Genomic DNA, 17,151 nt, shown 5'->3' on the forward strand with positions numbered 1-17,151 from the left:
ATAAAGTTTTCTCTTCACTTGAAAATAGAACAGCAATTGTATGATATTTCAGGCTCTAGCGACAGCTAAACACAGTACCTCCCAATAGCAGTCTACAAAAATTACGCAATTTTTGAAACTTGTATTGGCTGTTATTTATGTTTGAATTCCTTCTTTTTGACGTGACAACGTCTTATAATTCGATAACCGGCTGCACGCACGAAAAAACATGACTCATGCGGCGTTACCTCGCGCTCTGAGGCGTTCCGTAAGGCTTGAAGTGCAAGCGAGAACGAGCGACATAGAAGCACAATCGGCCGTTGTCACGTTCAACTATCGTCAGTAAACCGACTTTACAGACAAACAATTTTTTTCTATATAAAAAAGGTTATAAATAAAATATCACAACGGTACAAAAACGACAAATAATTTTCTTTAAAGTTAGTATATTTTTCTTTCCAATAACTCTATTAAGTACATAAATTGCAAAGCAGTAAACCTGAATTTTAACTCAAACAATATTAATGCGGATTTAAATTTAACATTTTCACGTTTAAAACCTAATTGCTGTCGTTGGCCATGACCGTATTTTTAACTCAAAATAAAACGACCGCAAAGTTGTTTCAAAGTTTATAATGCTTGTTTTATAATTATTGTTGGTCAGGTAAGCATTTGGTGAGCCCAGCGCCGGCTGAAATCTGTAACGTGTTGAATTCATAATAGGAAGTGGTTTCTGCTTGAACACACACCAAATAACCTTTTGTTATATAAGCTTGAATATACATTATGCTATAAATACATATATGTTTTGTTTTTGAACATGGTTTCTTACAGATGCGTATGGATTAACTCACCACATCAAATAACATGACATATTAATAATTTGTAGACTTACATAATATATTTTCGGTGAAAAGTTTTATTAATTAAAATGTTGTATTGGTTACATGTGTTTGTTGTATATATCTTCTTCATAATTTGGCCTTGAATTTTTAAAAACGGACTCAACTTCACAATGAGTTAATTTAGCTCTACCATATTAAAATAATAACACTGAATTAATAATGTGTAATATTTTTTTAATGGACCAAACCAATAAAGAAAAAGCCATCCAAGGCTACGTATTTCTAAGATGACTTTTACGAGCAGCCTTACCGCAAAAGTATAACTTTTTTACAGCCCGCTGATCATCACAGTTATATCCACAAAGATATTGCTTACAACGTCCTAATATTATATTCCTTACTATTATTTAATGTTATTTTTGTCGACATTATATTTTATTATGGCATGATAATATGCTTACAAATTAAGGATTTTACACACTAATTCACAACTTTCCTACTTTTTGTTTAAAAAAAATTTCTTTTGAGCGGTAAAAATATAAGAAAGAATATAGGGCAGGCGAAGATCTCCGGATAATTTTCTTCTGCTGCTTTAGCTAGACAGAAATAATATTTGCATATATCTAGAAAACGTTTGAATGCCAGCTCTAATTTATTATTTCTTGTATCCATCGTTAGAAATTCAAATCATTTATATACAATCAAATGCGAAATTGTCAAGAAAGACGCTCTCGGTGACTTGAAAACACTTTACTGAATATTACTATCTATATTAAAGTTTGAAAGTTATAGCTCTAGCGAACAATAAATGAAAGTTTAAATTAATAACATCTCAGATGGTTTGGATTAATGAAAGTTAATTGTAAGTTGAACACGTTCCCCACCTTAACAAACTTCAAACCATTTCAAGTTTATACACTTCCGAAATTGCCAAAGTACAGGCAACAGTAAATTAAATTTAAGCAGACAGGATCAAAGTTAACATTCACATATCCGAAATGTAGTATGTAACAAAACCGCGTGTAACTATCCAAAGAGAAAGGGGTACTGAGGCAGTGGCTTTTACCATGTTAAAGTATTTGTCAAACAGAGGTTATTTCTTGCACTTTACTTTGACATACTCTTTTCTTTGTCCCCCACATGGTGTAAGGTTGTTTTTGTGATGTAAGTTAAAAGTTAGGATTTAAATGTCGTAGGGGAGAGAAAAAATTAAAGCGTATATTTTCTCCCCTAGCCAAGTGTGCCTGTGTGTTTAAGCTTAGCAACTCCGTGTTCTTGTTAGAAATAGCAAACGAGACCTATTTGTAAAGGGTTAGTTATGGTAGTTGTATATTATGTTTGAATAAAAACTTCATCATCATTTTATATGGTTTCTTCATATAAGAATGCAGACAATGTGCAGTTTGAGTTGGGAAGGTACTTACCATCAATTGAAATTTATGCAGTTTTTATAAGACTAGGTATATAATATGGCCTACGTTGTTTACTTACCATACATAGAATTCAAAGGAATGGCGAAGAGAAATTCTAAATTCCAAAACAGAACATTAATTGTATCTTTCAGCTAGAAATCTTTCTTTAATTTAAAAGATTTTATCGTCATCTTAACTTCCCCTGAAATAATTTATATTAAATTAGGAGCAGTATTAATTTCCTCATCAGTTACGCATCGCTTAAATAAATTATTAAATCTTTTTATATCTAGTGGAGAGCAACACTTAAAATTCTTTACCCGTTTCGAAAGGCTCTGACGTAACTGTATCAAATTAACGTCGGATCTTTCATTTCAGCATTTGCTAAAGTGGTTTTTGCAATGAAAAAGATAATTAAGTTAAGGTCATTTTAGCGGGAAATTCTATTAAATTACATACTTCTCATCGTCGATTCATTATTTAAATTGATTGATAATATCTATCTTAATTCAGCTTTTTCTTTACTCGTTTGTGAATGCTTAAACAAGTTTTACACTTTTTCGGATAAAGAGTAAACCAACAACATAAAGCCTCATTCTCGTTTATATTCTATAGAAAGGCGAAAGAGACTAGATGAACACCATCCCTGTGGGATCTGGCTCATTCCAAGTACAGTGTTGCTAGACTATTATCTTTAACATCATGTTTGACACGGTTAATTTATTATTCAATAAACTATATTAACTACAAGCTATATTTGAGAAATTTCTGTATATTACTTTTAAAACGTAGTTTTTGATCTCTTAAAGATTTTATTACAGTTCTGCTAATTCTCTCATCTTCAATCAACATTTTTCCAAGTATAAACTTATTGATTGCTTTCAGTGTAAAAATATCATATCTATGGGTGTATTTCAACTCCTACATATATTTATTTTCGTATTTAATTGAACTGCATTTGTGTAGCTTGCACCGCATCGTTCATGCACGTTTCAATGCGGCAGTTTATCCCACATTATTTCTTAGCCCCCGGTTGGTATTACAGGAAGTTCGCGAACAAGCACACGGGGAATACAAATTGTCTTCAAATTGTATACAACGCCCAACGCCAAACGATTGCCAGATATTTCCAGCTCCTTTAAAATTTATTCGTACCAATTTTACTGTCGAGCAACATTTTTAAATTTTGCTGCATAGACGAAGTGAATAAAACCAAGATATAAACGAAACACATACATACTTTAATTACAGTGTCATAAATCTTACTATCTATACCTATAATAAATTACATAGCTCTAAAATAATTTATTGCGTATTTAACTAATTACTTATTACACATCAATAAATAGTATATTACAATAATAATTGGGCGTCTGGTTATTTCTACAATTTAAGTGCTGATGAAGGTTTAATCATCTAAATGAAAGCAGGCCACGTAAATTATTAAGTCGACCCGCGACCCATTTGCTGTCGCTACAGAATAAAAATTTTTAGCCTTGAATAAAGTAGATGAAAATTTTATTTACAGACAAAGTTGGCAATGGGATGAATTAATACTTTACGATTTTCACGGGATTGGTCGTATTGCGTAGGGGTGTTCTGCGTTCGTTTTGAGGTAGTAAATTCCATCTTTCCTGTAATAAATAAAAAAAAAGTAAATTGCAACATGTATAACTAATTAACTAGAGTATTGTTATTCATAACTTTTACTGATGACAAATTAATAATTATAATCACTGAAAAAAACTAAACTAAACTCACTTTAATTACCAAGTTTTGTTATAAATAATACAAGATAGGTATCGCTAAGAATCTAGGATTCCACAGTCCTGATATAACATATCCAAACACGAAAATTTGGCCTTCACGACATTACCTAGTATGATTTTCACAATGATGGAAATCTTAAAGTTTAATAGAGATCCAACGTCCTTGGCTTTAAGATTTAAACAGTAGTTGTTAGCACCGTACAAACGGGTGTTCGTTGTATAATTAAACCTTATAGCAACGAAAGTTAACTGTTTATGAATAGTTAAAATTACTTCGACTGTTATTTGTGGCTGTTAAATGGAAATGTTGGGGTGTAAGTTTTGTGATCGCTTAGTATTTGGGCCAGTTTGTCAGTGTTTACTTCAAGTTTCGTGTTTCATATTACATTAGTAGGTCTTTTAATAAGGTAAATTTTGAAATGGTAATTAAAGTTTTTGATTAAAATTAAGATATAAACGACTGCGGACGAATCGTTGCCACTGCCTGTGATTTATCATAGGTTCTATTTAACAATAAACAAAAAAGAAAAATATCTGACCAAATTCACCCCAAAATTAAATTATGCGCCACTGATGTTTAAAACATCTAATCAGTAATTACCATAAATACGCACCGTACCTGGCGACCGTGTACTCCAATCATAAATCACAAGAGGTAATTTTGACGTTACACTCAAACGAACACGTAACGTTAATGTAATTACTTTCACTCACCCGTAATGAATGTCGAAGCCGCCCATTATCAGAGTCTCGCCCGTGCCCTCACAGGAGCCTTGGTAATACAGCTCGTCGTAGTCCCGGCACCGCACCGCGGTAAACGGCACATCTGATATGATCGATTCCGCGAAGAACATATGAGCCCTGTTGTGGGCACACAGTCCTGGGAATTTAGAGATCTGATAATGTTTTCGTACGGCCACTGAACTGTACCTACTCAATGAAGACTTTTCGGAGCGGTTGGGAATACTGATCAATTACTTTTTAATGTTAAGGTCTGTTTGAATTTTAAAAGAATCGTACACAGATGACGATAGTAGAATATGTTCTAAAAGTTTATCAATAGGTTTTAATGAGGTTAGGATTTTGATACTTATACTCTAAACCTATAGCATGGTTAATATTCTATCAACATTAAATAAACTTTGCGTAGATATATTTATCATACTTCATACTAAAATTTTATTCCAAATCCCAACATTTTGCATTGCGACGGCATTTGACAATAATCGTGAAGAATGCTCGCTGCTTATAGTCTACATGCAATAAGAAATTATTTATGACCACAAAGCATATATTATAACATTATCCTGGCAAGCTTTGTATCTGTACACAAAGGACACCCACATAATAGAGGGACATCGAATACTCTTATAACCCTTGCAACAATAATTCACGATTTATCTTAGTTGGATAAAACGATTGCCGATTCTCAATAAACTGGGCAGAGTAAAATACTATGATTTATGAAATAGAATTCAGTCTGGAAATATTTATGTTTATTTTGCTAAGTATATAATTTATTTGCTACTATTGCATGCTACATCTCTCGAATTTTCTTCACAAAGTTGACGCAGTTATTTTGGGTGTACCTTTTTTTTTTTTTTTATAGTGGGGAAATCTTCCAAAGATACCCACGGCCCCCGGGGATGGAGCCAAGGGTTATGTCAGATTCTTACCGACTAAAACCCCACTGTGTTCCGTCGAGCCGCGCAGTTAGCCGGGGCCGCGGGTACTCTTAGAAATCGTCCACGATTTTGGGTGTACCTACCTTGTCATATCCTTACATTTCAAAACTACATATTTTTATTTAAATAAATTTTTATTACAAAAAACATACCTATTGTGTAAAAAACACATCTCATAACAGCAATACAGAAAATATTACATTACAAAAGGAACAAACATTTATCTCTGCCACGCTTCGTGTAATTCAGTAAAAATATTTCAAAGGCATAGTTTAAATATCTTAATGTGTAAATGGCAGCCATTTTCGTTTTTATTTCCCGGCTCATAAGACTTGAAAATGAAAGCAACAAGAATGCTTATAACGGCTATATTAAATGTTGAATACAGAATAACTTCCATTAAAATGTAGGTACATCTTGTTCTTAGTTGTGGAATGTAGTTTCCTATTTTATTTTCAGTAAAATAGACAGTCATAATTACGCAAATATTCGCAACAAATTTTCATCATTGTCGACTATATGAAAGTTATTGACGAAGAAAATTTTAAAATGTTTTGCTCCCTGTCTTACAAATAGTGGATGATTAGGTAATAAAATCCAAGTAATAAAGTACAAGGTAATGTTTATTATTTCCTGGCTTTCATTAAATCAGCAGCAAAGGGTAATAGCGGATAAATAAAAAAGATAGTAAAATTTTATAAAGCTGTCAAATTAGTTCACTCTTAGTTTCGTTCCTCTATTTGCCGTTTGGGAAAGATAAGTAGGATTTAATTTCCGTTCAAAATTCTATTAAAAGATATTCAGTAAATGGGACTTCCGGCACACTCGCTTGCCAAACAAAACACGTCTGTCTGTCTTTTTTGGGCGCTTTCACTCATCTACATAAGTGATCGATTTCAGATTTCGACAAAAGATAGCTTATCGATAAAAAAGGCAAGACACAAGCGGCAAGATAGCAAAAAGTTTACGACTTCTACAAAAAGTCGCAAGTTTTATAATATTTTTTTAAATATCTATACAGCAGAAGTCTATCAATAGATATGTGCAATTTGTTGTATTTTAATTATTTCCTTTAAAACTAATTTAAGCGAATGAATACTAAGTATTTAAACGAATGAATACTAAGTATTTGACTTTTCACAATTATTGTTGACTGTCAAAAATATTATCGACTTTTTATATTTTTTGGACCGTAATCTTTAGTTCTCGTCTGCGGTCTGACTAAATAAAAATTACCTACACATATCATTGGATTAAAAAAAGACGGGTTGCACTCCGGGAGTGCCGGCAGAAGTGAAAACTTGATTATTAACGTTGAGCATGTTTGATATTTTGGAATGGTATCCGTCTTACGCTTTTTCGATCAGGTCACGTGTCCTGACGCGAGTTAAAGATTTTATACCCATTACAGAAAAAGTGCTCAACGCCGCTAAAGAAGTTTTCACTTCAAAAATAATTATTCTTTAATCACTCACCGCGGTAATCAATTCCGCAGCCGGGCTGGCGAGTGCCACCATTGGGGTAGAAGTCGATATGCCCGAGGGGGGACGCAAAGCCCAGATACCCGCCGCAAGTATGGATCACCTCCACGTGCCGCGCATCGTGCTTGTCGAGACGGGCGTCTTTATTACCCACCGTGAAGAGCGGTAAAGCTGGATCTAATCCTGAAATATACATCGGAAAACGATAGTGCCCACTGTGTTCGACTTAGCGACGCTGATACCATTAGAAATACTGCTAATTATCCATGAAATTATAAGCTTTTTTTATAATTCTTAACACTTTCAAAATATGTACATTAGCTTTTATTTTGTATGTATAAACTTAACCATAAAAAGCTTAAGATCAATTATGTATCTATGGTATTGGTAATTATAATAAAAATAATCAATCTTATATTATTATCAAGCAAGCTCTACATTTTCTAGAAGTAGTAAAAATAAAATCAGAAGTACCTGTAATTGTATCTATAGGACCTTTACTGACATACGCGCCAGCAATTCCAACAACATGAGCACCCAGACTATGTCCTATAAGGTGTACGTCATCCATGGACACACCTTCGGTTATTAAAAAATTTAGGAACTGTGTGAGTACACGCCCGACCATGACGACATTGTAACTCGCTAATATATAATTCACGTTCGCGGCATTGCCCCAATCCACAACAATTATGTTAATATCACTTACGTTAAGATAGGCTGAAATCAATAATTTATTCATTTATAAAATACTTTAGAGATGTAAGAAAACGGCGTAAAATTGGCGCCAAAATTTAACTTTCTGCAATATTATTAGAGCTGTATGAAATAGTACGTTACTTATTTTTAAATGTTACTCTTATCTATAAAATTAATAAAGTTAATTAAATATCCACTAATTATTATCATGATCAACACAAACCAATCAATGACAAAAAGGAAAAGCGCCGATTTCCTATTTGTATATTCCGTTCATTGAATGCAAAATGTTACCTTCTTTGATAGATTCAGGCATAGGGCTGTCGCCGTGATTCAACCAACCGTGTGTCAATACTTTCACCTTGTTATCGAAATTAAAATTAGAATTGCGTAATGAAGCCGAATCATTTGTTTTCAGAAGTTGATAATCAAAAGGATTCCGTCTGTGAACAAAAAGTAATTAATTAATTCCTATACGACTTAAATTTCTTGCTCCTAGCGCTGCCCGGGTTTATATTATAATGTAAGATAAAACATAATTTAATGCATCTAACAAAATTATTTTTATCTTCTATTTTAATAAAATTATAAATAGTTAAAAAGGATTATTCTCACCTAGTGAAGAGTCTGAACATAACATCCTGCTCATTCACCCACCCCCACCAAGTTCTTGTTTCGTTCACAGAAGGCACAGGAGCAAAAGTTTGTAAGCTTGCATACCATACAGGATCGTACGGCACAGGGGCTTCCCATTGAATCGCCGTCGCTGAAAATTATACCATATTTTAAACATTAATAAATATATGAATGAAGACAAATTATAGAGTTAAAATCCTAATTAAAGCATTCAAGATAAATTGCCTACTCCTAAATTTTTATTCATGGATTTACTGTTCAATTTTTGTACGCACATAAATTACATTTTTGAAAGCATCAGTTTCCCGGGGAACGAGAGTACCTAAACAAATTTACAATTCCTAAAAACAAAACATAATTAACAAAACGTAGCAAATGTAGTTATAACTTCTAATTAAATGTTCAAATTATTTAAAGCGTTCACTAAACTTCCGAATTACAACTCATAACAAAGTTAACGGAACAAAGTATTCCAACTCAGTTACTAATAACGTTTTAAATTGCTTTTTGATATGATTATTTAAATGAAATAGCCGTGTAGATTTCTACGATGTGTCTTTTAAGGATTGATGTTTTTCATATAGGTAGGTAAATGCTGGCCGCGCGGTTTCACCCGCGGACGAACCCACGTGCAAAATCAAGTATGTCTATAGCTTTTTTTTTTTTTTTTTTTTTACCTAAAATAATGAACCTAAGGTATCATTATTGAAAATTACGATCTAGCCCTTTACTATAGGCTAATGAGTAATATAAATCTAACTTAATTTGCTAGGTATAGTATGTCTAAGAATGTGTCCATTAACACTTTTCTTAATGTCTCTATTTAAGGCGAAGACACTTTGTTCATGTGTTCTTTATGAATAGCACTCACTATATTACACTGACACTTCACTAAACTAACTCAAAAGGTTTTGTCCTTTTTAGTCTTCTCACTATGTCCGTGTTGTCAAGGAGCTGGATAGCCTCGACGTTCACATGATGGTGAAGTCTGCGTTCGTGAGCTTCGGCGTTTTTTTTAATTATGTCCGTGACGAGATCTACTTTAAGGTCCCGATGTAGGTCGTCATTTCTAATGTACCAGGGAGCATTCACGATCTCTCTCAGCACTTTATTTTGGAATCGTTGTATGATAGTGATATTACTTTGTTTGGTACAGCCCCAAAGCTGACTACCATAAGTCCACAAAGGCATAAGGACTTGTTTATACAAGAGTAATTTGTTTTGCTTTGAAAGTGTAGAATGCTTGCCAATTAGCCAGTACATAGCCTTATAGCGAAGCTCTAGCTCCTCGCGTTTCTTTTTGACATGAGCCTTCCAGCGAAGCTTTGCGTCTAGAGTCATACCCAGGTATTTCGCTGTATTTTGATAAGGTATTACATGATTATTTATGTATACCGGATGATAATTTGGCTTTTTGTTTGTGAAGTCTATGTGAATAGATTTAGACTCATTGAGTTTTACTCTCCATTTTTTCGTCCAGTCAAAGATCGTATTAACAGCTGTCTGAACTTTTTCTACTGCTTCTTCATGAGTGTCACCTGTAGCCATTATAGCTGTGTCATCCGCAAATGTTGCAATGGTGTTGTTCTCTAACTCAGGAATATCGCAAGTGTACAACAAGTACAGAATAGGACCCAGGACACTTCCTTGCGGTACTCCAGCTTTTATAGGCTTGAGCTCTGAATATGCATCATCTTGTCTTACTCTAAACATACGTTGTGATAAGTAAGACTCTAAGATGTCAGCAAACTGTTTTGGGAGCATATTTCTTAGTTTGTATATAAGCCCTTCGTGCCATACTTTATCAAATGCTTGCGCCACATCCAAAAATACCGTGGAGCAAACTTTTCTTTCTTCTAGAGCCTTTTCAATTATATTGGTTATCCTATGTACTTGATCTATTGTAGAATGGCGTTCTCTGAATCCAAATTGGTACTCAGGAATTAAGTTTCTTTCCTCGATTATGGGTTTTAACCGTTTCAAGAAAAGTTTTTCAAATAATTTTGACATGATCGGCAGCAGAGAGATCGGCCGGTATGAAGTAGTCTCATGTGGTGGTTTACCAGGTTTTGGTATCATTATAACTTCGGCTATTTTCCACACATCAGGCACACACTTAAGCCTAAAGGTAGCATTAATGATTGTAGTTAGTTTGACAATAGCCTTCCGCGGAAGGTTTCTAAGGATTTCTCCAGTAATGAGATCATAGCCAGGTGTTTTCTTTCGGCTAAGTCGTTTAATTTCACTGGATACTTCTCTTGGAGTGACTAGTCTTATTTCTAGCTCATCATTTGCTGTTTCTTCTACTAAAGTGAAGTGTTCATTCTCTTCATTGGGTTTGAAAATTTGCTCCAGATGTTGTGCAAATCTTGCTGCTTTTTGCTCGTTGCTGATTGCCCACCTCCCATTCACATCTTTGATTGGTGGGATATGCGTCATTGGTTTTTTTGAACTTTTTGTGGTTTTCCAAAGGGAGTAATCTGTTGTACGATCACTAGTTAGATGACTAAGGAAGATATCCATTGATTCATCTTGAAACTTTTGAATTGTTCTTTTCAGTCTTTTAGTAAGATTATTAAGTACTGTTTTATCATGTGGAAATCTCGTATGATGCCATATCTGTCTTTGTTGTCTTTTTTTGGCTATAAGATTTATTATTTCTGGCGGATAATTATTGGATCTTTTGCTTTTTCTAACAGTAGGTGTATTATTCCAAGCGCTTTTCTGTATATCAACAATAAATTTTCTGATTTCATGCTCCAGATCTTCCTCGCATTTTAGAGGAATTTTTAATTCTATCACAGATTCCAAGTCCTTTTTGAAGCTTTCCCAATTAGTATATTTATTTACTAAAGTAGGATGACTTTCCCTCATTATTATGCTCTCACTTATAGTTAGTATGATAGGCGAGTGGTCGGAGCTCATGTCATAACCTTCCTCAATGTGGAGAAAATTTTGTGATATATTTTTATAAATAAAAAAGTCAATTAAGTCTGGTTTTTTCTGTCGGTCGGTTGGCCAATAGGTTGGTTTACCCGTTGATAAAGTTTTACATTGCGTGTCTCTAATAGCACATAGTAACTCTCTTCCTTTGGTTGTGGTCAGTCTTGAACCCCAGTATACGTTTTTAGCATTAAAATCACCTCCTAATATAAATCTGTTTCCAAGATCGTGTAGAAGGCTTTTGTAATGATCTGCTTTCAAGGAATACCTTGGTGGACAGTATATGGATGAAATGGTTATAGGACAATGCTTAGTTTTTACACTGACCGCCACTGCTTGTATTTCTTCTTTTTCGTATTTATTTACTTCATAATGGTAGATGTTCTCCTTTATAATGACAGCACTTCCTCCTCTTGATGTATTATGGGGATGTAGCGCATGATAAACTTTGTAGCCTTTGATTTCTACGTGGGATTCTTTGTTGAAGTGTGTCTCTGAGATGAGGCATACATCAATGTTTTCTATGTCTAGGACTGCTGTAAGTTCATTCTGATGTTTTAGCAGTCCATTTGCATTCCATGCCATAATTTTTAATGTATTCGACATTTTTATTGTTTATGATTGGAAGCTCTTTTATTGCTTTCCTCAAGTTTTTTAAGCCTCTCATCAAACGAGGTTAAAAGCTGTAAGATGGTATTCATTTTTTCATCCATGAGTTGGTTTAGTGCCTTATTTTGTGACTGTGAGGATGTTTGTGGCTGCGCTCCTCGTGTCACTGATGCATACGAAAGTTCTTTTGTTGTTGTAAGTTTACTGAGTTTGGTCACTTTTTCTTTGTTTAGAATTTGAAGATTTGGCTGCACATTCCTTTTTATGCTTTTGTTTTTAATAATTTGAAGTTCTTTAGCCACTGTGCATCCCCTATAGTTAGCCGGATGAGGCTCTCCACAATGAACACATTTTGGTTTCATTGTAGTTGGTTTATTGCAATCCTTTGTTAAATGCTTGCCTGTACACTTAACACATCTGGGTTCTTTTGAACAGTATTTTTGTGTGTGGCCGTATGCTTGACACCTTTTGCATTGTGGTATCAGCTTAGATGTTTTCAGGGGCTGTATGTCCACCTTACAGCCTAATATGGATTTAATTCCATATATTTTTTTTATGTCCTCATCCTTATCGAAAGAGAGCATAAACATGTTTAAGGGTTCCTTGTTCTTCCAGCTCAATTTGTTGACCGCGTCCTGGATTTTGTATCCCTTAGATGTCAGGTCTTCAAGTATTCTAGCTGGCACGTATGAGGAGTGCAGGTTTTTTGCCATTACCCTAATCGGCCTTTCTTGTTTATTTTCATAAGAATACCAAAGGCAGTTGTTCTGTAACAAATGCTTGGTAATAGCGCGATACGAGTCACCGTCGTTAGAATTTATTTTAACTTTTTCTCCATTCATCATTTTCATGATGAACGAGTCTTTCATTAGATTTTCCGAAAGAAGATCGTAAAATTGTTGATAGTTTTTTACGTTTTCGACAATTATGGGTGGTGGTGAAGGTTGTTTCTTAGGTTTCACATTTTCTTTGTTTGCAGTAGTTTCATCTGCTTGATGAGATGGTGGGGACAGTGATGTGTTCAATTTCCTTTTTTTTCTACTTTTCTGTCGTACCCATTCTGTTTCCTTTGCAAGCTCTTCTTCATCCGTCTCGTACTGGACCTGCATCGGCTTCCCATTATTATCTTTTTTGTCGGGGTCTGTACTTTTTTGCCCCTGGATATAACTCAACTCTTGCTGAAGTTTTTCTATTTGACCTTTGAGGTCATGCACTAAATTCTGGAGATGTTCTCGTTTTATTTTTTCTTCACTGTAGTGTTTATATAACAGGTGTTCTGTTTCAGTTATTAGTTTGATTGGAGATGTCGAAGCCATAATTAATTAAACGTTATAGCTTCGCCTTAACACTTTGTTTACACAAATATGTGAGTTACTTTCGGTAACTGGGTCATCGCGGCGACCGCACGCGGCCAGACGTGACGATTTGTAGGTTGCTGCGTCAGCGCAATACCCGAGCACTACGCCCAAACGTGAGCGACGCGACGCGACCTTTCTTAGCGGAAGTCGAAAGATCACTGACATAAATAGGAAAAAAAAACATTAATTCAAAAAGTTTATAAAGTTTATTCGAGTGACCTGTACTTATGGAAAGTAAGAAAAACTTGAAAGTTGAACATCAAGTTAGTAACTAGATGTAGCATGACGAGCAAGATTGTTTGCACCCAGCAGGCTGCAGGATAAAACATGTTTGTTGATGAATATTAATTGAAGCCGATAATCCAATCGGCTATAAAATAGAAGAGGCAAAAGAATTCTACGACTCTACGTTTTATAGAGCCGTATTTATAAGCTTTATAAATCACTATTGTACTGATTATTACTAGACATCGGATTATATGCATTTGCATATTTGCATATGCAAATGCATAAAACTCTCTAATTACGGCGTTAGTGCATATTTTAGCCTTTTTCCCCAATCGTGCATATTTCGTTAAGTAGCGGGAGTTTTGATTGGTCAATAATTAACCTTTATTAGCCAATCAGAACGTAAAGTAAACAAACCCTATTTTGGCATGGTAAAATTTAAGTAAATTTTGAGCCATTCAAAATAGGGCTAGATTACCCTTTTGAGGCTAAAAACTTAAAACACGGGTTGAATTCCAAAAAAGGGCTAGATTTAGCCCGGAAAGGTCTAAGGTGGCAAGACTGGGCTGGCGGGTGACAAACGTCACAAATTTGCGCTCGAAAATTTGGTAAAAATGCTTAATTTTATATTGGCACAAAAACTATACTTAATTTCAAGAAAATTTCACTGTTTTTGTACAATCTTTGATTTAAATATATAAAAATAATAAAGATTTTTTGATTTTGTATAGTGCATATTTTAGGCATAGCAGTCGTTTTTAGTGCATATTTCGGCCTTTTTTAGTGCATATTTGCATGCATATTTTGGCATTTTGTTAGTGCATATAATCCGATGTCTAATTATTACTTTGCCTGTTTGTTGAATGTTCAAATATCAAGTATTTTTTTTTTAATATTTGTGTATCTTCTAAAATTTTCGAAGTTAATTTTGAGATTAATCTATATACGTGGAAAGTCGAAACCATCCAACAATTCAACAAATATTTCTGTGGTTTTAATTTTTCTGTGTTTTATCAAAAAGTTCATTAATCATAACATATGCATATTTAGAAGTAGGTATGTAAGCAAAATATATTTTTATTGCACTCGTTAAAGAGGCTAGAAGGTCTCACAGCAATTTCCGGAACGGAAATTATTGCTTCAACTTTTAATCGTACGTAGGTATAGTATAACGAGAGCATAAGCGCACAATGCTTCACAACTAAGGGTACTTAGAGGGTACTTTGAAAAAAACTCGATCACACCTATGTCCTATATATGATGGGTACTCGCATTTAAAGATAATAAACGTGTAGAATTTATAGTAACTATTGTAAATAAGGTATTAGCTACCTTTTTATCGTTCCTAATATCGAAAAGAATCGCAATAATAAAAAAATGTGTGCGTGTAATAGTGTACGGTCTACGTCCTACACACGTAAGAAGTGAAACTTCTTTATGACCTTATTTTTCAAAAAATAATTTGCTATATATGCAACTTTACAGAAATACGTCGAATCACGCGTGGTGGGGATAAGAAAAAGATGGCGCGTAACGGAAAAATGTCACGCGTAACAAAAAAATGTTACACTAAATTTTTTTCCAACCCCGATGAAGAAGTTTCACTTCAAAAATCGATTCAGTCTGAATCGGAGTACAGCACTTATATGATAAACTTTTTAAATATAACCGTAAAGAAATAAATATTGGATTTTCCAAATTCGTGATATCTAAGTACCTATCACCCCCGGATATATTCCGATATGCATACGTTACGTAGTTAATAAAAGTCCATCTACAGACATATAATTTTTTAACTTTTACTGTCTAAATTAACTCCTCAAAAATTTAAACTTTATTAATAGGATCTATATGATATTATGATGTTATTATTGCATCAGTAAGACGCAATAATTATCGTTAGATCATACATTACAGAACAAATTAGGAATAAAAACCATTACCTCCTTATTTATAAAATGTAACGGACTTGATCTTCTGTCATAACCGATTAATAGATATCGAGTATAGTTACTTGAAAACATTCAAACGATTCATTATTGAAGACAAATATTAGTATCTCTATTTAAACTGCTTTTTATGCGTTAACTATATACCTACATTTCAATAAACATAAAAAAAATTACAAACCTGTGCAAATGAAACACACAAACAAAATCATCCCAGCTGTGATTCAACAACATAACATCACAAAATTCTTAGAGCCGACTTTCCACAAATAAATTAAGGTTTTCGAACTGAATAAAACGGTCATTTTGGAGGTAAATCTAATTCGTAGACCGACAGCCAGGCCTCCCACATTTTCACTGACTGGACGAGGTGGAGAATATAAATTTGCTTAGCGGTACATCGTGGATCATTACGATTCATAGAACGCACTGTTAACTTCTCCATCGATCATAATAATAATGCAGACTTGATTAAGTAGACCACGTATTGGAAAAATACGATGTCTGATGCTCAAGAGTGTGTTAATACACAGATTCGGGATTAGTTGGTGACTGGTGTTATACATAATATTTAAATCATATAATATGTAATAGTATTCAAAATAATGAGTATAAAATAGTTTTTCATATAGGTAATAGAAATCGTATCAATCGTGCAAAAATAAAGACAATTTTGAGAAAATGTAATTTGTACCTACTAGGTACTCATATATTGAAATAATGTACTTACCTATCTCATACTCATACTGATTATTAGAAAATCTGCAAATATACACAATTTTGCGATAGAATACGTAATTCTTTCACAGCCTAGATTTTTACCTATTTAGTATATTTACACAAATTTACCTACGCGCCAACACGAGGTTAATTCCAAATTCCAAGCCGAAATTTGAATCCGCAGTCGAACATGCCTACATTGAGTTACTATGTACTACGTACTAGAGAGGACATCGCTACTACACTCTTTGTAACACGAGTTAGAGGCAAACGTCACAAACTCATTTAGTCTGTGCCGAACTGTGCCCCCCGTTTGCCGCGTCAAGACGTGTTATTGCTCTGTTCAAAATGCCTTCGGGTGTGCTGAGATATTGTTTTAACAGCCCGAGGAGTGATTTTTCACCAGTAAGTTCACCCACCACACCGACCGGCGCGGCCGTGCGCAACGTTTTTGTTTGGAATAGCCACTCTAGTACGTAGTACCTACATTGTAACTCAATGGTGAGAACTGATAATCGTTAATGAAGGACAAAGAGACAGACAATAGAACAGATTACTAAGAGCCATTTTAACAGGCAACATTTGACAGTTTAACAAAATTCAAAAACGTAAGAGCGTTTTCACATTATCCGATCCGATATCGGATATCGGACGCCGATAGCCGATATCCGATATCGGATACAATTTGCCCTTTCACATTGTCCGATAAAATCGTTCCGATATCATCATGAGTGTTGCCAGAAATTTTTAGAGAAAACTAAACTAAATTGCCAGTTGATAAAAAAAGGTATAATTAAAAAAAATCAAATGTTATAAATCATAGTTGTACATGTACATT

General features: G+C 34.2%; 1 protein-coding gene across 1 annotated transcript; it reads right to left on the minus strand.

The window, feature by feature from the left end:
* Positions 1-3,456: 3,456 nt before the first annotated feature.
* Positions 3,457-16,112, minus strand: LOC149907884 (pancreatic lipase-related protein 2-like). Its single transcript, XM_090103420.1, has 7 exons — positions 15,775-16,112; positions 8,486-8,636; positions 8,165-8,313; positions 7,646-7,891; positions 7,166-7,354; positions 4,720-4,885; positions 3,457-3,870 (listed from the first exon to the last, which is right to left on the minus strand). Exons 1-7 carry the CDS (start codon positions 15,803-15,805, stop codon positions 3,804-3,806), a joined length of 999 nt encoding a protein of 332 aa, XP_089959546.1. The 5' UTR covers positions 15,806-16,112; the 3' UTR covers positions 3,457-3,803.
* Between the last annotated feature and the right edge of the window lie 1,039 nt (positions 16,113-17,151).

The sequence above is a fragment of the Colias eurytheme genome, chromosome 6 (genome assembly GCF_061535395.1).
Source record: "Colias eurytheme isolate Ceu_HAF_F1 chromosome 6, ilColEury1 Martin Lab GWU primary, whole genome shotgun sequence".
NCBI classification, from domain to species: domain Eukaryota; kingdom Metazoa; phylum Arthropoda; class Insecta; order Lepidoptera; family Pieridae; genus Colias; species Colias eurytheme.

Excerpts from the sequence above, each read along its gene's own strand:
- LOC149907884 (XM_090103420.1), bottom strand. The coding sequence starts at position 15,805 with ATGATTTTGTTTGTGTGTTTCATTTGCACAG. Across the intron at positions 8,637-15,774 it reads TGTGTGTTTCATTTGCACAG|CGACGGCGATTCAATGGGAA; the intron begins GTTTGTAATTTT and ends TATAATTTTCAG. Across the intron at positions 7,892-8,164 it reads GCCTGAATCTATCAAAGAAG|CCTATCTTAACGTAAGTGAT; the intron begins GTAACATTTTGC and ends TATTGATTTCAG.